The 23137-nt window shown below is 33.2% G+C and overlaps 3 protein-coding genes across 4 annotated transcripts; 2 read left to right on the forward strand and 1 right to left on the reverse strand.

Annotated features, from left to right (window-relative positions):
- The first annotated feature begins 4428 nt into the window (after positions 1 to 4428).
- On the forward strand, positions 4429 to 19292 carry LOC108857179 (seco-amyrin synthase). The gene is made up of 14 exons (XM_056986734.1): positions 4429 to 4849; positions 4927 to 5112; positions 8399 to 8488; positions 10481 to 10672; positions 15987 to 16071; positions 16149 to 16315; positions 16739 to 16930; positions 17076 to 17189; positions 17582 to 17827; positions 17912 to 18010; positions 18095 to 18151; positions 18240 to 18286; positions 18378 to 18867; positions 19017 to 19292. Exons 1-13 carry the CDS (start codon positions 4646 to 4648, stop codon positions 18679 to 18681), a joined length of 1983 nt encoding a protein of 660 aa, XP_056842714.1. The 5' UTR covers positions 4429 to 4645; the 3' UTR covers positions 18682 to 18867; positions 19017 to 19292.
- A 1242-nt stretch (positions 19293 to 20534) lies between these two features.
- LOC108860997 (uncharacterized) lies at positions 20535 to 22775 on the forward strand. 2 transcript variants are annotated; one of them, XM_057010757.1, is made up of 3 exons: positions 20535 to 21639; positions 21827 to 22140; positions 22320 to 22775. In XM_057010757.1, exon 1 carries the CDS (start codon positions 20765 to 20767, stop codon positions 21350 to 21352), a length of 588 nt encoding a protein of 195 aa, XP_056866737.1. In that variant the 5' UTR covers positions 20535 to 20764; the 3' UTR covers positions 21353 to 21639; positions 21827 to 22140; positions 22320 to 22775. The 2 variants fall into 2 exon arrangements, with proteins under 2 accessions (XP_056866737.1, XP_056866736.1); XM_057010756.1 differs by having other exon boundaries at positions 20535 to 22140.
- LOC108860996 (heavy metal-associated isoprenylated plant protein 47) lies at positions 21762 to 22298 on the reverse strand. The gene is made up of 2 exons (XM_018634829.2): positions 22211 to 22298; positions 21762 to 22129 (listed from the first exon to the last, which is right to left on the reverse strand). Exons 1-2 carry the CDS (start codon positions 22281 to 22283, stop codon positions 21762 to 21764), a joined length of 441 nt encoding a protein of 146 aa, XP_018490331.2. The 5' UTR covers positions 22284 to 22298.
- Positions 22776 to 23137: the final 362 nt, after the last annotated feature.

Consider the following 23137-nt stretch of genomic DNA (forward strand, 5'->3'; position numbering starts at 1 on the left):
TTGGGTACCCAAATGTATCCGAAATAAATTTATACATTTAAATATATACATTATTTTTATATATAATGTATATTAAAATATTAAAAATTTATAATACCTTTAAGTTTTCCAAAATACTCAAAAAATATATGCAAATAGTCAAAAATAAATGTTTAAAATAGCTAAAGTATACTGAAAATACCAAAAATAGTTAAATATCTATTGATTATTTATCCAAATATTCAAAGAAAACCAATTTATATGTTAAATTAAGGTATTTTGACATATATGTTATGAAAATTTATATGTAATATATTATCTTTCTTATAGATTTAAAAAATTTAAAGTATATAATGAATTTTGAAAATTTAAAAACATTTTAAATGGGTTATCCGAATCCGAATCGAACCCGCAAAGATCCGAACCGAACCCGAACCGAAATTTAGAAATATCTGAATAGGGCTGAAATTTTTGACCCCGAAAACCCGAAACCCGAATGGACTGAACCGAAACCTGAATGGGTACCCGAACGCCAAGCGCTACTTTCACCAAACAAGAAATGTTGTACAATACCTTTCCTAGCCTCATTCATTAATTAATGCAAACATTTCTATTCGTTAAAAAGAATAATATGAAGGGTAAGTGAAGTCATTACCACTATATTTCACCTAGTTTTTTTGGAAAACGTCAGGTATATTGGTACAAAAGAACAGTTCTAAAACATCATTTATATATTATATCCGAAAAGAGGGAGTATAACATTTTATTTACAAAATTATTTTCTAACTTTCATATATTTTATTATAATAATAACGATATATTTTAGTTATATATAAAATATTTATTAACAATACTAGTTATATATTTTAAAAATATTACAAATTTTGAAATGCAACCATATAGTTATATATTTTATAGCATAGTAAGCTTGTTGATCTTAAGATTTATGTTTGTGATTGAAACATATGCACAACTAAATAACTAATTCAATCTTACTAGAATTTAAGTTTTGAAATAAAATTTTGTTTTCTTCCTAGTCTTATGCATAATTATATAATAAAAATAATTGAAATACAAGTTTGTTTCAAACATATGCATAATTCTTACTTTGAATTTGAAAATGGTTGAAAAGTTTTCTTTGGCTAAAGCAGAAAAAAGGGTACAGTTTGTATATTTCTTAATGAAGGTTTTAAATAGTTATTTAAAGTAAAATATAGATAATTGTTGGAATAAATTTCCTTTTTATTTTTATATTACTCTATTTTGAATTATTAAGAGAGAAACCATTAAAGATAGAGTTATTTTTGGGTTCACCCCTGGTGAACCTTTAGATTCATCAACCAATAGGAATCAAGTATTTCATAATCAATATCTTTTTAAAAAGGAAACAAAATATTGTCAAATTATATTATGTTTTTAAAATAAATAAAATAAAAACAAATAAAAATAATAGTAGTTACAAAAAATAATTTAAAAATATATTTTTAACATCGTAAAAGAAAACACTAAACCCTAAACTCTAAATCCTAAACCCTAAACCTTGGGTATATCCTAAAACCTTGGGTACACGCTAAACCATTGGATAATCTTAAACTCTAAACTCTAGTATATGCAAAAAATAGATATTTTAATGTCGTCATCGAAATAATAAACCCTAAACCCCAAACTATAAATCTTAAACCCTTGGGTAAACCCTAAACACTTGGATAATCCTAAATTTTAAATCAAAAACATTAAACACTAAAACACTAAATCTTAAAAATACTAAACCCTTAATCATAAACTCTTTTTATGATTAAGGATTTGGTATTTTTTAAGATTTAGTGTTTAATATTTTTAATTTAGAGTTTAGTATTTATCCAAGGGTTTTAGGATTTAAAGTTTAGGGTTTAGGGTTTAGTATTTAAATGACGGAGTTAAAATATTTTTAGTTTTTTTTTTGCATATATTACTATTTTTATTTATTTTTAACATTTTTTATTTAAAAATATAATATAACTCAATAATATTTTGTTTCCTTTCTAAAAGATATCAATTGTAAAATGACTGATTTATATTGGTTGGGTTAACCTAGAAGTTCACTTTAAGGGTGAACCCAAAATAAGTCGATAACATAAACCATTAATATTAAATGTTGGATGACTAACATAATTTAATACTCATTGCCATAAAAGAATTCCAATACATGTTGAACATAGTGCCACCAATAAGATAATATATTCTGTATCTTCAATTCCACTCCATATTTTATTACAAAATAAAATAATAAATAAAAATTTACTCTAAATAAACTAAGTTTTTATTTTTTTGTTCATCAGTCAATTTTAAATATGGAGTATAATTGAAAATGCTCTAAGAAAGTAACACACATTTAATTTATGCAACTCGCATGGCTGTGAGGTTCCCACGGAGTATGTGTCATTATGGCCCATCCTTTTCAGTAGAAAAGGCGGATCGTTTGCATTATTATTGAGGGTTTCCACTTTCCAAGTTACCGCTTGAAGCTAAGAATGGGAGGCGTATATTTAGCGGTTCTCACGTCCAAGTGGAGGCTCCACAACTTAATCACCCATTCAATAAAATTATTAATTTTGATGCATTTGGCAGAGGACACACCATAAACAGTAAGACAGTCCTTATCATGAAGAAAAATCAAGAACCACAAGTGGATCAAAGTATACTTGCTATTTGAAGTGTAACAAGTGGTCCATTATTTTTTTTCTAAGAAAAACAACATATAATGATAACAATACTAATTAATGTAATTACATTAAGTAAATATAATTTATAGTAATTTTGTTTGTCAGGAACATAAATCATTTATAGTAATAAAATATTAAAATAATATCTTCACACTAAATGTAACTTGATATTACTATTTACATTTTAAGTTTAACGTATTTAAGTTTAAAACTCAAAATCTCTCTATATATATATGTTTAAACTAATATCCTATAATATTAATAAAAATAAATTTATTACATTTATAAGTTATTTATCGATTTTGATATGTAACTCATTTACTGAGTAAATATCATATAAGTCCATCTTAATTTTTTATTGTCTTTTGATTTTCTTTGAACGTTGAGTATTGTATTTACGATGTTATCAAAAATATTCTTTTCGATATACATCATATCAAAATTGTGGCGTAGAAAATATTATTTCAATATGGTAACTCTCAAAATATATTTCTATCGTGTAAATTGTATGAATCCCATAATCATCAGGAATATTCTCATTATTTTAAAATGTTTTTAAGAGAAAATTTCTCTTCTCTCATAAATTTTTTGAAAATTACATGTGTTTTATGAAAAAAATTGTTCTCGTAAAATTATTTTGACTGTACGACGAATTTGTTTCTTTAGGTAAACGTCTTGTTATGTCTTCATAAAATTATGAAACCATAATTCCTTGTAAATGTTCCTCATTTTACAGATGCTTTCTTGTAGTGATTATTTGAAATAAAAACTTCATATCACTTAATTTATAACTTATAAGCTGTCTATTTCACTTATATGATCTTCTTTTAATTTGTTTGGGTTTTGGTCTTGAATGTATTAATTTATACACTTACATCTTTTAATTTTGACTTAGACTAGTATATTTCGAATATTAAACATATTGTATGACTTGGTTAACAAATAATTTCTAAGAATTTTGAAATTTTATAAATAATCAAGTGAATTTTTTATTATTTTAAAATAATTAAAAAAATATTTGCTATTTATATCAGATTAAATTATATTTTGTTAGATCCCATTGTCTTACTCATGCCTAATGCATTTCCCAAACACATGTATTATCAGACTTTTCTTTACAAAATAGGGGGAACTTTTCTTTTCACATGGGTCATATGACCGCCCTGGTTCTATGCTAGCTCCCCCACTGTGTATTTTATCAAGCATTTGCCAAACATGTTTTAATGATGTCTTTAAATATTTTTGTAATAAAAACTTCATATCACTTAATTTATAACTTATAAGCTGTCTATTTCACTTATATGATCTTCTTTTAATTTGTCTGGGTTATGGTCTTGAATGTATTAATTTATACACTTACATCTTTTAAATTATATTAAATATGAAATACTATTTTAACATATAATATAATTTATATAATTAAATTATATTTTAAATGTGAAATACTATTTTTTAAAAATAGAGATCTCTATTATAGAAGAAGAAATATAGGTGGGTTGGAGTAATTTCACCTCTAAATGCTATTATAGAGGTGAAAATAACAATGGGTTGGGGATGCTATTAGACTAGTATATTTCGAATATTAAACATATTGTATGACTTGGATAACAAATAATTTCTAAGAATTTCGAAATTTTATAAATAATCAAGTGAAATTTTTATTTTAAACTAATTTGAAAAAAAACATTTTCTATTTATATCGAATTAATTTATAATTTGTTAGATCCCATTGTCTGACTCATGCCTAATGCATTTCCCAAACACATGTATTATCAGACTTTTCTTTACAAAATAGGGGGAACTTTTCTTTTCACATGGGTCATATGACCACCCTGGTTCTATGCTAGCTCCCCCACTGTGTATTTTATCAAGCATTTGCCACATCTGTTCAAAAATCTAGTTACGAAGTTATTTGAATCGTAATTGGTGAGCACGTAGGAGAATACTGATAGCATATAATTAATATGTGGAGGCTGAGGATCGGAGCGGTGGCTAGAGATGAACATCACTTGTTTAGCACCAACAACTACGTGGGCAGACAGACTTGGGAGTTCGATGCAGAAGCAGGCTCTCCCGAAGAACTAGCTGGGATGGAACAGGCTCGCCGGAATTTTACGCTCAACCGGTCACGTTTCAAAACCAGTAGCGATCTCCTATGGCGTATGCAGGTGAGTGAGGTAGTCAATTTTTTAATTGTAAGCATATACTACTAGTAATACTAATATTTTGACTTTATTTGGACAAGTTTTTGAGTGAGAAGAAGTTTGAGCAAAAGATCCCGCGAGTGAGAATAGAGGACGCGGAGAAAATAACGTATGAAGATGCCAAGAAGACGATGAGAAGAGGAATACTCTATCTTGCGGCGTTGCAGGCTAAAGATGGACACTGGCCTGCTGAGAACTCTGGTATCATGTTCTTGAACTCCCCATTTGTAAGCTCATGCTCTTTCTCCAACAGTTTATAAGGTTTCAATTTTACACATGATTATAGACCTTTTTTTGGAATACAACTTGCATTAAACTAAAAGGTTCAAATTCCTCTAGAGGGAGCATGATTACAACAGACGCATCTAATAGGACCTGCTTTGCCAAAGCATTCCTTTATTGTTATTTGTACGTAGAATCCAAGAAATAGAAAAGAACACAGATTATAGACCTTTGTTTTTTTTTGGAACACAGATTATATATGAACAAAACTTAGGGTGAACCTCTAGACTGATCCCCTAAGGTGAACTTCTAGATTCACCCACCAATCATCATATATACTATTATTTGCGAAGTAATTTTTCGCAACGGAACTCTCACGTTAAAAGTTAGAGCGGCTAATATCGTTTATACCTTTAATGAATAAAATATATCAATAATATAAAAAATAAAGGAAAACGAAAATAAATTTATTTGATTAGATAATTGATTAAAATTAATGATAGTAAGAATTATCCAAAATCTAAAAATATATTTGAAAATAAAAAGATAAGTATATATATTGTGTTGTTATCTGAAAAAAATCTCTTAATAAAAAGTTTTAAAACATAACTAAATATTAATTTCATATATTATTAGTGAGTTTTAAAATTTATTTCTATAATAAAATTAAGATATAAAATAATTAAATATTATTATAATATATAAAAATAAAAAAAACTGGAAGATTTATAACATAGTATAATTTTTTATACTGATAGTATATTTATTAATAAGTATCTATAAAAAAAATTAAGCATGCATGTGCGGGCAAAATCTAATTAGCCACAAAACATAAAACCAATTTTCATTTTTTTGATTAGATAAATTATTAAAATTAATATTAATTATAATTATCCAAAATCTAAAAAAATATATATAAAAATTAAACGAATTTATATTAATCATATTTTTTTTGAAAAAATAAGATAATTATTATATATTGTGTTGTTATCTTAAAATAATTATTTCTATTAGAAAAGTTAAAAACATGATGTAAAACAATTTATCTGAATCTGTATTGTTATTTTCAAATTTAATATATAATTAAAAACGAATTTATATTTATAATTAAATATTTGAAAATAAGATTATTCTTATACATTATATTGTTATCTTAAAATAGTTATTTCTATCATAAAATTTTTAAAATATATAAAAAAATCTATCTATATCTATACTATTATTTATGTGTTTATTAATTAATGAAAACGAATTTATATTAATAATATTAATTATTTTTAAATAATATACTTCTTATATATTGTGTTATTATCTTAAAATAATTGTTTCTATTATAAAACTTTTAAAATTGAGATATAAAATAATTTATAATTAAATAATAATCAAACAAAAATATTTGTAAAATATTTCCTAAAATATTTCTAATATGTTAGTGTTTTCAAAAATTTTAATACAATAATAAGCATATATATTTTAATAAAACATATAAATTAATAAATATTCGTAAGACAATTATGCCCGCATATGCGGGCAACACACCTAGTAGGATTTAGTTATTTGAGATTTAATATCTCTTAGAAAAAGAAACAAAATAATAAGAATTTAGTGAAAAAATTATGATTTTAGATAAATAAAAATAGCAAAAATTATCAAAAAATATATTTTTTACTATTGATAAATCCGTCGGCAAATACTAAACTATAAACCCTAAATTCTAAATACTAAATCTTAAACCATTGGAAAACGCCTGAATCCTTGGGCAAATCCAATACCCTAAACCATTAATCCTAAACCCTAAAAAAACTCTAAACCCTTAATCATAAACCATAATATTAAACCCTAAATTCTAAGCACGAAACCCTAAACCCTAAACTCATGTACAAATATTAAATCTTAAACCCTTAATCCTAAACCATAAACCATTTTTGAATTTAAAATTTAGGATTTAGTATTAGGGGTCATGATTTAGGGTTTAGGGCTTAGGATTTAGTTTATGATTTAGGGTTTGGTTTAAATTTAAGGGTTTAGGATATAGGATTTGCCCAAGGGTTCAGTCTTTCCCTAAGGGTTTAGGGTTTAGTATTTAGAATTTAGGATTTAATATTTGCCGACATATTTATAAATATTAAAAAAATCTCTTTTTGATAATTACTACTATTTTTTATCTAAAACATAATTTTGTTTCACTACATTCTTATTATTTAGTTTTTTTTAAAGATATCAAATCTCAAATAATTAAATTCTATTGGTGGTGAATGTAGAGGTTCACCTAGGGAGTGAACTAAGTTTTGTTTATATATATATAGAGGAATACTTGGGTTCACCGCTAGAGTGAACTTTTAAGTTCATCCAACCAATAAGATTTTGTTATTTCATATTCAGTATCTTTTAAAAAAAGAAACAAAATATTGTCAAGTTTTATTATGTTTTTAAAATAAAAATAAATAGAAAATAATAGTAGTCGCAAATTTTTTTTTTATATTTAAAATACCATCATCAAAACACTAAACCCTAAACTCTAAACCCTAAATCATAAACCTTAAATCCATGGTAAACCCTTGGATAAATCTTAAATCTTTGGATTTTTTTCTAAAAATATTTTTAACACAATCAGCAAAACACTAAACCCTAAACCCTAAATACTAAACCATAAACCCTTGGGTAAATCATAAACCCTTGGGTAAATCATAAACCCTTGGATAAATTCTAAACCGTAGGATTTCGAATTTATCCAAGCATTTTGGATTTACCAAGGTTTAGGGTTTACCAAAGGGTTTAGGGTTTAGGATTTAGGGTTTAGGGTTTAGTATTTGACTGACGGTATTAAAAATATATTTTTCTAAAACGTATTTTGTTTGCAACTAATATTAATTTTATTAATTTTTATTTTTTAGTTTAAAAATATTAATATAATTTGACAATATTTTGTTTCATTTTTTAAAAGATACTGAATATGAAATAACGAAATCATATTGGTTGGGTGAACCTAAATGTTCACTATAGGGGTGAACCTAAGAATTTCTCATATATATATGGACCTTTATTTTCACTGAGACTTCTTATTAAATGTGGAAACATTTATTGGACTGGCAAATCATCTAATTCCGTAAATACACGTATATTAAAATTTTCTATTCAACTTTTTAATTCACTAATATTAAAAATTAAAAATTTATGTTTTATCATTATTTAAAATAATATTTTTAATTTTGTTATTTAATGAGTTAAAAGACTAAAAGTAAAATTTCTAATGATGTTGGTGTTTTTCCATGAACGTGGAAAAAACAATAGTTCATATGCTTATACATAACTGGACACCTGGAAGAAATCTTCACTGTGGAGCATCGCAAAGAGTTTCTACGTTGCATGTACAACCATCAGGTATCCATTTGTGCACTACACATTTAACCAATCAAACATATTGTAAGACTATGAATTTCCAATTTTAAAATTAACTAGATTTCGATCTGCACAATCGTTCGGGTATTATTTTTATTTTATATACATAAATATTTAGATTGATGGTAAGATAAAGAAAATCAAATGTTTAGAACAAGAATAATAGATTATATTTAATAAAAAATTAAATAATAATAAAGAATTAAAAATCGATTTGTTAACTAATCCGGTTTGTAGGAATCGATAGTTATATTACGAGTAATATATTATTAAACCATATTATTAATAATAAATAAATGATAATTGATTTCTACTGAAAATTCATATTTTAAAAAAGCACACATAAATTAAAGTTGTTGTGACTTCTGTTTTAATATATAAGATTAGTATTAACTATAAACATCTATATCATTTATATATTATTGTTGAATCATCTGCCAAAAAATGCAAGAAAGTTCAACCTAACTTATTGTATTTGCTTTTATGTGTAATAGGAACCTTCAAACAAATTTCAAACATGTTACCGTTTCTCTGTCTCTCTGTCGTAGATCATGGACTTCATTAGTTTGACCCAAAAACCGTCTCTCTGTCGATCATGTTACCGTTTCTTACTCTCAATGGAAAATGTTGATGCAGTATAGATTTAAGATAAATATGAATTATTTCTGTTTTGATTATTATATTTATTTGTATCATATTTTGGTTATTTAGATAGAGGTTTTTAAATTTATCATTAGGTGTTTGGTATTTTATCTAATTGTAGGAGTTTTCATCTATAAAATGTTTTTGTAATCTTATTTCTTATTCAATTATATTGATACTAATATTTTATTAAGAACTTTTTAAGAACTGAGAAGAAGATTCTCGATCATTGTTTTTGGTAGCTTCTTTGGTAGATTGGTGAATCCCGTAAGACATTAATTCTTAGGTATCACAGACTATATAAGATTCACTGCATTTATCTAGATTCCGCTAGTTCAAATGTCCTATCAGTTTTACCACAAATTAAACAAATATATATTAGAATTGTCAATAACGATGTTTGAACAAGAAAATTGTAGGATGTTTTTCTGAAACCCAAATTTCAAATACATATTGCCTGAGAAGCGTATGGTGGCCTAGTGATTCCTGGAATTCTTCTCACACACGACTACTCGAGGTCGTCAGTTCGATACTCGGAGACAGCAGGATGGTACTAGATTAACTAAAAATTTTTTGAGTGAATTTGCTCAAAATCCTAAAAAAAGTTGGATATTAGGGATTTGCCATAGGAGGGGGGGGGGAAATGGTAGTGATGGGGGAAGAAAATTTGGGGGATTTAGTGTGTGGAATGCAAATAGGGTGAGTTTGGTGGATAGGGAGTGCAATTATTCAATTTTTTTTAGGAGATTTCTGGCGAAATAGCCTTTCAGGGTGAGTCCAGTCACTATAAAAAGTTCAACCTACACAGTTTTATTATTTAACATTTTACAAAAAAAAACAAGAAAATTGTAGGATGTTTTTCTGAAACCCAAATTTCAAATACATATTGTAGATGGTTGCGCATCAATGTGTCAAGAACCAGATCTGATCTTCATAACAGAGTTTGGAAGCGAACCTAAACACAATATAGTTATATTAAAAATATTTGGTATTTTGATCAAAAAATATAAAACATAGTTGCTAAAATCAAGGTGATATAACATTCACTTTAGTTTTCAATTTATGTTTAAAAGGTTTTCTTAAGGTTTTTATTTTTTTATTGAAATATGTTGTCTTTTAATGATTATGAGGTTTAGGTTTAGGTATTTATTTGTTTTGTTGGAGTATGCATACACCTTTAATTTTGTTACAAAGAAAGTGAAATGATTCAGGTTGGGTTCTTTTCACAAATATCCCAATCATATCCACTTTAACTCAGAATATCCCAATACATATGCTTGAATATAGACATATTACATATATACTATACATGACTATAGTAGGATTTTGTAGAACGTAGATGGTGGGTGGGGAATAGACATAGAGAGCGACAGTTGTATGCTAAGCACGGTCCTCAACTACATCTGCCTACGGATTCTAGGAGTAGAACCAGAACAAGGAAGCACTTGTGCAATGGCTCGTAAATGGATTCTCGACCACGGTGGTGCTACTTACACCCCCTTGTTTGGAAAAGTTTGGCTTTCGGTACACTTACTGAACTAAATCACCAAAAGATATTTATCATCATCGAGATTTGCCCTTATTAAGAAAGTTGTTATGATTGAAAATTACTTTCTCAAATTGGAAAAGATGATACAGAGTTGCTTATATACATACGATGCAATTGGTTTAGTGATAGGAAGCTAAACCAATGCTAAACCAAATGATTAAAATACAGACACTTAACCACCGGTTCAATCTAAGTTAACCATACTCTAATACACCCCCCTCAAACCGAAGTCGATGATGGTGAGAAGAGGTTTGAAATGGAAAAACGACGAAGGAGGGAGTGAAATGGACCGGGATGAAGTGGCTTCGTCAAGAGATCTGCGTGCTGATTACTGGAACCAACATGAAAGAGACGAAGGAAACCATTCTTGAGCTGATCACGGATGGTATGACAATCGATTTCCACATGTTTCGTTCGCTCATGGAAGACAGGATTATGAGCTATGTGAATAGCAGATTTGTTGTCGCAGAAGAGCTTTGCTGAAGTAGAAACTGTAACCTTCAAGTCCTTGAGCAGTTGATGAAGCCAAAGTAGCTCACAAGTAGCTAAAGCCATACTGCGATACTCCGCTTCAGTGCTACTACGACTCACCGTCTGCTGCTTCTTTGATTTCCAGTTGATCAAAGAACGACCAAGATAGACACAGAAACCAGAAATGGAACGTCTCGAATCAGGGCAAGTTGCCCAATCTGCATCAGCAAAGGCGTTCAAGCAGATCTCAGAGTCAACAGAATAGAAGAGACCTTGACCTGGATTACCCTTGAGATACCGCAAGACGCGATGAGCAGCTTGAAGATGAACATCAGTAGGACAGGAGAGAAACTGGCTCAAGTAATTCACCGCAAAGGTGATATCAGGACGAGTGATGGTAAGGTAAAGAAGACGACCAATCAACTCTCTGTATGGTTTGGCCGAAGGCAACAAAGTACCAGACTCCTTACGAAGATGAACAGAGGGATCCATTGGAACCGAAGCCGGTTTGCAAGCTAGCATTCCAGTCGAGGAAAGAATATCCAATGCGTATTTCCTCTGACAGATGGAGATACCAGTAGCATTGCGTGCAATTTCCAAGCCTAAGAAGAAGCGAGGAGCTCCCATATCTTTGATGTCAAACGCACGATGTAAAGCTGTTTTCAACAATTCCAGAGCTTCATCATTATTAGACGCAATCATTATGTCGTCAACATAGACTAACAGAGCAGTGAAAGAGTTAGATGTCTGGCGAATGAACAGAGTATTATCCACCGGAGATTGGACAAAACCAGAATCCATCACCACTTTAGAGAAGCAATGATACCATTGCCGTGATGCTTGCTTGAGGCCGTACAAGGATTTGCGAAGCTTACAGACTGGATTAGGAGGTAAAGGAGCTCCATTAGAAGGCGTATAACCAAGAGGCAAGCTCATGTAGATTTCTTCATCAAGGTCTCCATGAAGAAAAGCATTGGTAACATCCATCTGAGTAAGCTTCCATCCTAAGCAAGCAGCTAATCCCAAAATCAACTTAACACTCGCAAGCTTTGCCACCGGAGAGAAGGTGTCAATATAGTCTATCCCTTCCTGCTGCGTATAACCTTTGGCAACCAACCGAGCTTTATACTTCAGGATAGTGCCATCAGGATTATACTTTATGGTGAACACCCATTTGCAGCCGATGACATGCTTCCCCGGAGGAAGAGACACAATTAGCCAAGTGCCTTTGTACTCTAAAGCTGTAATCTCAACACCCATGGCATCATTCCAAACTTTATGTTTCACAGCCTCTTTAAAAGAATGCGGCTCAGTTTCAATTGTACAAGAAAGAACAAAAGATTCATATTGAGGGTGAAGTTTAGAGTAGGTAAGAACAGAGGCAAGAGAAAAAGGGGTGTCATTATGAAAGGTTTTAGAAATGTGTGGTGTTTGAGGAGAAGGATGAAGTAAAAGATTACAATGATAGTCAGAAAGCCAACCTGGTGCCTTAGTCTGTCGTTGTGGCCGAGAACAAATCAATGAAGTCTCTCCAGGAGCAGGCACAACAGTCTCTTGTTGTGATGGAACACTAGGAGGTACAATAGCCGCTTGGGAAGACGAGGACAGTATATCAGGAATCTCAGAACCAGAAGATGCAGGAATATCTAATGCAACAGAGATTGGCATAGGCAAGATAGTAGGACCAAACAAATCGATAACAGGATCAGAAGAAGGCATTGTAGTATAAGGAAAAGTATCTTCATGAAAAACAACATTCCTAGAGATACTAATAACCTGAGAATCTAAATCAAGAACCTTATAGCCTTTATAACCAGTAGCATAACCGAGAAAAACACAAGCACTAGCACGAGGACTAAACTTGTTTCGATCCTTAAGATGAGTGGACACATAGCATAAGCAGCCAAAGGAGCGAAGAAAAGAAAAATCCGGTTGCCTTTTGTAAAGAATTTCATAAGGAGAGAGCTTGTTTAGCAACATAGAAGGAGTTCGATTGATAAGAAAAACCGCAGTGAGAATGCATTCAGACCAGTAAACAAGAGGAACCTTGGATTGAAACAAGAGAGCTCGAGCAACATTTAGCAAATGTTGATGTTTGCGTTCAACTACAGAATTTTGCTGAGGCGTATATGCGCATGAAAACTGATGAATGATACCTTTTGAATGAAACAAATCAGTAAACGCAAGCTCAGGAGCATTATCACTTCGAACCTTTTTGATAACAGTATGAAATTGCGTTTGAATATGAGTAAGAAAGGCAGGAAAGATTGCTTTAACATCACTTTTATTACGCATCAGATAGATCCAGGTTACACGAGTACAGTCATCAACGATTGTAAGAAAATATCTAAAACCCTCTACAGACTCGACTGAGAAAGGTCCCCAAGTATCTATATGAACTAAGTCAAACGGTTTTGCAGACAACTCGTGATTAGAAACGAATGGTAAGCTACGCTGTTTGGCAAGAGGACAGACATTACAAGGGGTGGAATTCACTTTTGATGACAAAGGTATACCAGGAATGTGATGCAGTTTAGCAAAAGAAGGATGACCTAAGCGTCGATGCCACAAAGAACCATCAATCATTGATCCACAGAAAGAGTTGGATATAGAATGCGCAAGAGGCTTCAAAATGTAAAGACCATGCATAAGCAACCCTCTACCAATCGTCAAGTCCCGAATATGGTCCTGTATAAAACAAGAATCATGATACACATGAGCAGACAAATCACGTTTCTGTAACAATGAGCTAACACTAAGCAAGTTGAACTTAAACGTGTTAACATGGAGAACATCATAAAGAATAAGATCATCTGATATACGAACTGTCCCCGTGTGGCTGATAGGTACACTAGTGCCATTAGGCAAAGAGACTGTTACACCTGAAATGGGACAAACTTCACTGAACAAATTCAGGTCAGAACAAACGTGACTAGTGGCACCACTATCAACAATCCAACAACCAAGGGGTAATATCGAGTATAGAGATGAAAGGCAATGATGTTGAAAAGTGAATGTATGATTTTCAAAGCGAAGGTTAGGAGAAGGAAAAACAATTGAAACGTTACCAGCAGTAGAAGTAGAGGCCATGAAACCGTGTTCAGTAATAGTGCCAGTAGGTAATTGAGAAGACGACTTATCAGCAGTACGAGTTTGAGCTAGCAACTGGTTCAATAGACTCTGAACTTGATCAGAAGTAAAGTTGTTAATGTCAAGAGAAGCACCAGACGAAGAAACCGCATTGGCAGTAGCAGGAGAATACTGCTGAAACTGACTTTGAGGAGGAAACTGTGGTTTGGAGGAAGGTTGAGATTGGTTCTGAGAAGGATTAGTAGGCTTATGCTGCTGATGGAGTCGATGACCAGGAGGAAAACCGTGAAGTTTGAAGCACTTCTGAACGGTATGACCAGTACGACGACAATGAGTACATACAGGTTTCTGTGAGTATCTATTGCCTTGTATAGCAGCCGCATAAGCATTGTTATCAAAACCAGCTTCCTGAGTAGGAACAGAGGAACCATCCACAGAAGTAGTATTCTGAAAAGCCACATTGTCAAGCCTAGTAGATGGCTTAATCATCTTCTGTCGTTCATCTTGAGCGACCATATTGAAAACATCTTCAATGTCTGGTATTGGCTTGAGCATTAGGATATGACGCCGTGTACTCTCATAAGCCTCATTGAGACCCATAAGGAACTTGGTAACACGGCTCTTCTGTTGCATTTTCTCCCATAGTAGAGCAGCATTACATTCACAACGGCCACAAGTACAAACCGGGATCTCCACATAATTCTTGTGCTCCTCCCATAGTGTAACCAGTTCCGTATAGTAGGTACTGATATCCATCGAGCCCTGTTGAATAGTACTCAGTCTCTGCTCTATCTCATAGACACGAGGAGCATCATCCTGCTTAAAACGAGCCAACAAATTCTTCCAAATAGACTCAGCAGTAGACATGAACAATAAGCTTTGACCGATCTTTTTAGAAACAGAGTTCATTAACCAAGTCGCCACCATATCGTTACAACGAGACCATGAACCAGAATCACGATGATCAGGAGGAGGTTTAGGAATAGTACCATCAATGAATCCCAATTTGTTTCGAACATTCAAAGCCATACGGATCGAACGACGCCATGAGTGGAACTCCGATCCCGAAGTCAAACGATCAGTGACCAAGACTAATCCAGCGTGATCCGTGGAGTGGAGATAGTACGGATTCTCATATTGATCATTCATCGAGCGAGAGGAATCAGAAACTGGTTGTTGCTGAGTCGCGAAGCTCATTGAATCCAAAAGATGACGAAAGAGAGTCAATCAAGATGAATCAATAACAGCTCCAAAAGAAAGAAAACCAGCAAGAAGCAGCTCCGAGAAGTATCGAGATCAAGATGAATCAACACCGATGAGAGATCCAAGCTCAGAACAACTCAACGATCAAGACGAGCAAAAGAAAAGCGATTCTCGAGAAAAGTTCAAGCAAATCAAAGAGAAGACGAGCGCAGAGATCGAAAGTGAGATCACGAATCGATAAGCTCATCGTTAAAGAGATTTGATTTGAAGAAACGAAGGAGAATCAATGGCGGAAGCTTTGTGTGTGTGCTCTGATACCATATTAAGAAAGTTGTTATGATTGAAAATTACTTTCTCAAATTGGAAAAGATGATACAGAGTTGCTTATATACATACGATGCAATTGGTTTAGTGATAGGAAGCTAAACCAATGCTAAACCAAATGATTAAAATACAGACACTTAACCACCGGTTCAATCTAAGTTAACCATACTCTAATAGCCCTTAATCTTGCTAGTTTAATAGGTTCTTGGAGTGTACGATTGGTCTGGCTGCAAATCTATACCACCCGAGTTCTGGATGCTCCCTTCTTTTTCTCCTATTAATGGAGGTTGAATTTTTAGGCGGCTTTATTTTTTTCTTCATATGGTGAGATTGGCTCGCAGTTTGTTTGATGTTTATGTGCAGGCACCGTGTGGATTTATTTTCGGGAGAGTTTTATGGCATTGTCATACCTGTACGGTAAAAAGTTTGTAGGTTCACCAAAACCTCTCATTCTACAGCTACGTGAAGAGCTTTATCTGCACCCTTATGCCCAAATCGTTTGGAGCCAAGCCCAAAACCTATGCGCAAAGGTTAGTCTTTTGTCAAACATACCATGAAATAACATGTGATGGTGCAAATGTTAGTTTATAAGTACTGTATATAGAAAATGCTTAGAGCATCTCTAACTCCACTCCATATTTTATTACAAAATAGAATAGGAAATAGAGTAATGACCAAAGAAAAAAGTGATTACTCCATATATAGAATAATGGCTTTTTCGTTTGGTCATTACTTCTTTTTACTCAATTTTACAGTAAAATATAGAGTGGTGTTGGAAATACTTTATTTTCAACTCTATTTTAGAGTAAAAAGAAAAATAATGCATATCTCATGGATCAAACGCATACTTTATTTAGAATACAAATCTTTCTTTCCTAGTTAACTACATCCAAACACAATGCCGGTTAATTTTTGAAAACATTTTATTGATTTGTTGGTGTAAATGATTGCAGGAAGACAAATACAATCAACAATCATATCTACAAGATTTGTTTTGGAAAAGTGTTAACATGTTCTCTGAGAACATCCTAAACCGTTGGCCTTTCAACAAAATCATAAGGCAAAGAGCTCTTCAAACCACAATGAAACTCATTCACTACCATGAAGAATCTACCCGATACCTTACCACTGGATGTGTGCCAAAGGTTGCACTCTTAAAATAATCTCTCTTCAGAATTTATCCCTTTTTCCATTTAATTTGGCCATATTCTTATGTCTGATTTTTATATTTAATCGAGAAGAAACATAAAATATCCAGCCTGTAACCAATTTTGTGGTCATATTTGAAAGGTGCTTTGTATGCTTGCATGTTGGGTAGAAGAACCAGAGGGTGATTACTTCAAGAAACATCTTGCTCGACTCCACGATTTTGTATGGATTGGTGATGATGGTCTAAAATTCCAGGTTAGTTATTTTTGGATGGCAATATGTCAATGTCATCATATATAAATAGATGAGATGATCCGTTAACTGAATTCCAATATATTTGAATGTGGCTGTGGTTATTTGTGACTGTGGCGGGCTCAGATTAACATATGACTTGTTGTGAGAGACGTGACATGTGCCCACAGTCACATTTATCGTAATTTTTATATTAATTCAAAAAATAATTGAATTATAATAATTTTAAAAGATTTTTCAATAAAATATCAAGTATGATTTGTTTTCAACTTCTGAGAGACAAAACTTGAACCCCCTAAATAATTAATGCCGTTATGTATAAAAAATCTCAGTAGTATGTCATATATTTGATGATTCATCCATAGCAATTTAAGCTTGATGTTTTACATGAGCAGATTTGTGGTAGTCAAATATGGGATACAGCCTTCTCGCTCCAAGTCCTTTTAGCTGCAGATGACGATGATGAGATTATTCGGTCGACGCTGATCAAAGGATACGACTTTTTGAAGAAATCTCAGGTAACAGAAAACCCACCTGGTGACCATCTCAAAATGTTTAGGCACATTACAAAAGGTGGTTGGAATTTTCCTGACAAAGATCAAGGATTGCCTGATTCAGATTGTACTGCTGAAAGTTTAGAGGTGGCTTCTCTTAATTGATCATGAATTGATCCTTATTTAGTTTACAGTTACACGTTGAGGCTAATTATATATATGGATGTCTAGTGCTGCCTAATGTACGAAACCATGCCGCAAGAGTTCATTGGTGAGAAAATGGATGTAAAGCGGCTCTACGATGCTGTCAATTTGATTCTCCATTTTCAGGTTATATATATAAACATAGCTTATTAATTAATATGCTTAAATAATTGCTATTGATCAACATTTTCATTCTATTCAAATTTATAGAGCAAGAATGGAGGTGTAACCGCGTGGGAACCAGCGCCTGGGAAAACTTGGCTAGAGGTAGCTTATATATCATTTTTTTCTATGTTTTCAAGATCATTCACTAATTGTGTTTAACAAATGCCTAAACATAATCAATCAAATGCAGTGGTTTAGTCCAGTGGAGTTTATGAAAGACGCAGTTGTGGAGCATGAGTAATATATTTCTTAAGTATCAATATATATATATATATATAATCACACTTTTCCTTGTAAATATATTACTTATGGCATAAACCGTCTTCAGGTTTGTTGAATGCACTGGGTCGGCACTAGTAGCAATAGCTCGGTTCATGAAACAGTTTCCTGAATACAAAAGAGAACAAGTCAAAGATTTTATAAAGAATGGGGTGAAATACTTGGAGAATCTTCAAACGTCGGATGGTTCGTGGTATGGAAGCTGGGGAGTGTGTTTCATTTATGGAACCTTCTTTGCGGTGAGAGGTCTAGTGGCTGCCGGTAAGACTTATAAAGACAGTGAGGCTATCCGTAGAGCGGTTCGGTTCCTTCTTGAGACACAAAATGAGGAAGGTGGTTGGGGGGAGAGTTAACTCTCTTGTTCGAAAAGGAAATATGTTCCACTCAGTGGAAGAAAGAAGACAAATCTTGTGAATACAGGCCAAGCGCTTATAAGTTTAATTTTGGGTGGTCAGATGGAGAGAGATCCACGTCCGGTTAATCGTGCTGCCAAAGTCTTGATCAATTCACAGTTGGAAAACGGGGATTACCCACAAGAGGTGATCTATATTATTGGGAGTGTTTTTCTTTTGACGCATCTTACATATAAACCATTATAGATTTAGAATTTTTTCATATCATAAATTATGATTTACGTTTGAGAGACTTATTAATTACTTAAATATCTGGTCTTCTCTCTTTTTTTCAGGAAATGAGTGGAGTGTTAAGTGTAAATCTGAAGCTCCATTATCCTATGTATAGGAACATTTTCACTCTTTGGGCACTCACACATTACACGCAGGCTCTACGTATGTTCCAGTGAGCACTTCACTATTGATTCTATATATGCTTTTCTTTATGTAAGCGTTTTTTTTCTCTTGGAATATTGGTCTTAAAGTCAAACATTCTTAGTTTATGTAAACATATCATTCCTATCTCTATGTTCTATGTATATAATAATGGGGCGCAACAATTTTATTTTCTACTTCGAAATATATAATATATAAAAGGTAATAACAATTCAATATGAATAATTTAAATCATTATTTCAGTAGATATATCAGAATCCAAAGTTTGCTATTGCATGAGTTTAGTCATAATTATTTGGGAATTAAACTTGTGACGTTGGTGTGTATTTGTAAGGGAAAAAGGTTTACACCATTCAAAAGAGAAAATATTTTTTTTCAAAAAAAGAAAAGAGAAAATATTTGTATACAAGCCACCAAAACTATTGAAATCATTAAAATGTGAAAATATTTGTAAACAAGCCACCAAAACTATGTGAAAATCAATTCTCAAAAAAAAAAAAACTATACTACGTGAAATCATTAAAATGTCCCAAGTCCTTGTTTCCCCTTTCTTGAATATGCACGGCTCTGCTCTCAGCACGATATACAATGTCTTGTGAAAGCTCGTCCTTTTTTGTCGGGTAATATGTCCATGCCTAGTAGGCCTGGACATAAAATCCGGATCCGAGGATCCAAACCGGAACCGACTCGAAAAATCAGAATATCAGGTTTATTCGGTTTTTCAGAAATAAATGTTTGGGTTTTAAACTGTTGTATCCGAAGAATCGGTATCCAATCCGACCCGAACCGAAAACCGAATAGGTATCCGAAGATATCCGAAATAAATATATATTTCAAAATATTATTTATAATTATATGTATAATTATTTTAATTTTAATTATAAATTTAATATATTAGTTATTTTCAATAATTTTGTGTATTTTCGGATCAAATATTATAGTTTAGATAGAAGTACTTAAACAAAACGGTGTCAAATGAGTATTTTTGGTTATTTTTTGGTACATCTGAGTAGTTTGGATACAAAATATCCGAATCGAATCGCGTAATATGGTTATTTTGAGTACTATTATACGAACCCGTTACAGATACATTGGTTATTTGGTTATTTTCAGATTCGAACTCATCCAAACTCGGAAAGACCCGACTCGAATCCGATCCGAAATTTTATAATACCCGAATGGGTTTTAATTTCCAAACCCGAAAACCCGATATCCGAAAGAACCAACCCATACCTGAATGGGTACCCGAATGCCGCCTAGTTTGCCGATAGAAGTTTTGGTGAATGATCTTTAAAATCGAGTTCTAATGATAACAACAACAAACACACAAAAATGGTAAAGGATGTAGATATAGATGAACAAACACTTGTAAAAGACGACTGGAATCAGTTATTTTTTCTATGACCATGACTGTAAATTGGGAAGTCAACGTCTCAAATGTTACAGGTCTAGAATCAAATCATGTCAGATTTTCACACACATTGGGTGAGTCAGTCGGGCCGGTTACACATTAAACCTGTAAGTAAGAAGACACCAAAGCCCACATTCCTATTTCTATTTTCATGGTCCGTACGTAGATAGACGTGAGTGAGAATCTCCATTCTCATTTCCTTTCAAGTTTTTCGTCCCATCTGAAGGTTCTTCAGAAATGGAAAGTAGTCAAAACCCAGATTGGGAAACCGAGTTCAACCGCTTCGAACAAGCCATCTCATCTTCCCCCGCTCCGATTCGTGTAAAATCCGTTATAAGGCTATCAGCTTTGGCTAATCAATCACCGGAGAGCATTCTCTCCCGCGCAATCCCGATCCTCGCGGGTCTCCTCCGCGTCTCCTCCGACGATCCCGACCGCTCCGTCCAAGCCGCAGCCGCGCATTGCCTGAAACGCATCGCCTGCCGCGGCGGCGAATTCGCGGCGAGGATGGGGAGGTGCGGCGCGATCGCCAGCTTGTTAGGGCTCTTACTCGAGGCGGCAACGAACGATAACGGCATTTCCCTCCGAACGATCTGGGTGAAGTGTCTGTGGAGTTTGGTTACCTTCGGATCTTCGATTCGGATCGGGTTAGCTAGGTTAGGCGGTGTAGAGATCGTGACACGTGAGTTGAACACGTGCGAAGATGATGATGATGATTCGAGTAATAGACGCTACTTGCTAGAGATCCTCACCGCCTTGGCGACGATACCAGAGAGCAGACGCGTTCCTGTTCTGGAGCTATTTCTCAGTTGTGTTACAACGTGAACGACCGCGAGGCTTTGTCTGAGTCTGGTATGATACCGATTCTGATTGAATGGCTGGGGGATGAGTCTGAAGAGCTTAGGGATAATGCAGCTGAGGCGCTTATTAATTTCTCTGAAGACCAAGATGATTATGGTGGAGTGCGTGAGGCTCTAAGCCATCCTGTGATTCAGAGTATGCAGGGCAGACTTGCTAGAATCAGAGCCTCTCATGAACATTTGGTTAGGTCAATGCGAAGGGTTACAATCGATCCTTATTTTCCCTGATGAGCAAATCCAACCTGTTTTGATGTATATGTTTATAATATAATTTCGAATTTTTGTGACTTTTGTTTCCTTCAGATGTTTGTATACATGTACCAGTAGATATTTGACTTTGAATGAATATAGATTACCACATCATTGATCTTCCTTTACATGATTGTGCATCCAATGGTTGGACCATACGAATCATAGACTACTACTTCATACATGTCAGGGTGTGGATGCTCATAGCAAATTCTGGAGCATTCAGCTAAGCAGCAATGTGCTGGAACGTTTTGATCTGTACCGTTGTTATCATCATCAGCAGTCTCCATGTTCTTGGAATTGTCGGTATCATCCTCTTCTTGTGGCTTCTTCTCCACCTGATCATCATCTGGGTTAAACTCTTCAAGAGTCTCTAACATGGCGTAGCAAGCTTTCTTCCTCAAGGTGTCAACCAAACAAGCTGCATCAATTCCATCTCCGACCACTACAAGCTCATCCTCGAGTTCCCCTTCAATGGCCACAGAGATTACACCTGCAAGCAAGGTACATAGTTTTCATCCTTTAATTAGAAAACAGTTATGGTATTCTCTTTGTTATAACTGGAATATTTCACCCTTTGCATTGACTGCTACTTCCATTGCTTTCCTCCTGCATCTGTCGCAATTCACTGACAATTTGATACACATCTTCTTCTGCAAAATGCTCCAATAAAACCAAAATAGAGAAACAGGTTAAGAGTAGCTGTAAGCAAAACGAAAGATGATGCAACAAGGCTGTTGGCAAGAGTCAGAGACCTTCATTTTCTTCTGACGGGGAAGCTCTGTTTTGGCCAAAGTGGAGGATTGAAGAAAAAACTATCACTGGGCTTGCGAAATGTACTTTGTTTCGAAAGCTATGTTTTGTGCTGAGCACGAAGAGCTAAGGGAGCAAAGTGAGACTTCTTCAAATGAAATGAGAGAAAGTCAAGATAATGTTTTTTTTCTTTGTAATCAAACACATCATATAAATCTTGTGGATAGAAAATATCTTTTCCTTTTTCTGTTTGTCTGATGATATAACTCGATAGCACATCATCTCGAGTACCATTTCATATACTCACAAGCATACATCTTCTAAGGAAGCATTGTATAACAAAACGAAAAGAATGTAAAATGGTTAAGGTAAGATCTCTTTAAATTCTTGACATGTTCGTCTTTGAAGCAGTGATCACGACGTATATTTTATAGGGGATAGTCTATTTTATAGGGGATAGTCTTTCCTCTTTTATGGGTTTGAGACTAGAAAAAATGCTTTGTCTCAGCTAAACATTATGTGGATCAAAAAAAAAAAAAAACATTGGATCAACCTGGAATGGATTGGCCAACAAGGCTAAAGATTATACAAGGAGTGGCTAAGGGCAGCTTTGTAATTCTGGGTTTCTTAGTTGTTTATTTGGTAAATGAAAACATAAATAAACGGCTAGATTTAGCTTTTTGCACACTGTATAAAATCTCTGAAGTGTCAAATCAACAAATTCACTTCGTCTGCAAGAAAAAACAAA

The sequence above is a fragment of the Raphanus sativus genome, chromosome 5 (assembly GCF_000801105.2).
Source record: "Raphanus sativus cultivar WK10039 chromosome 5, ASM80110v3, whole genome shotgun sequence".
In the NCBI taxonomy this organism is placed as follows: Eukaryota; Viridiplantae; Streptophyta; class Magnoliopsida; order Brassicales; family Brassicaceae; genus Raphanus; species Raphanus sativus.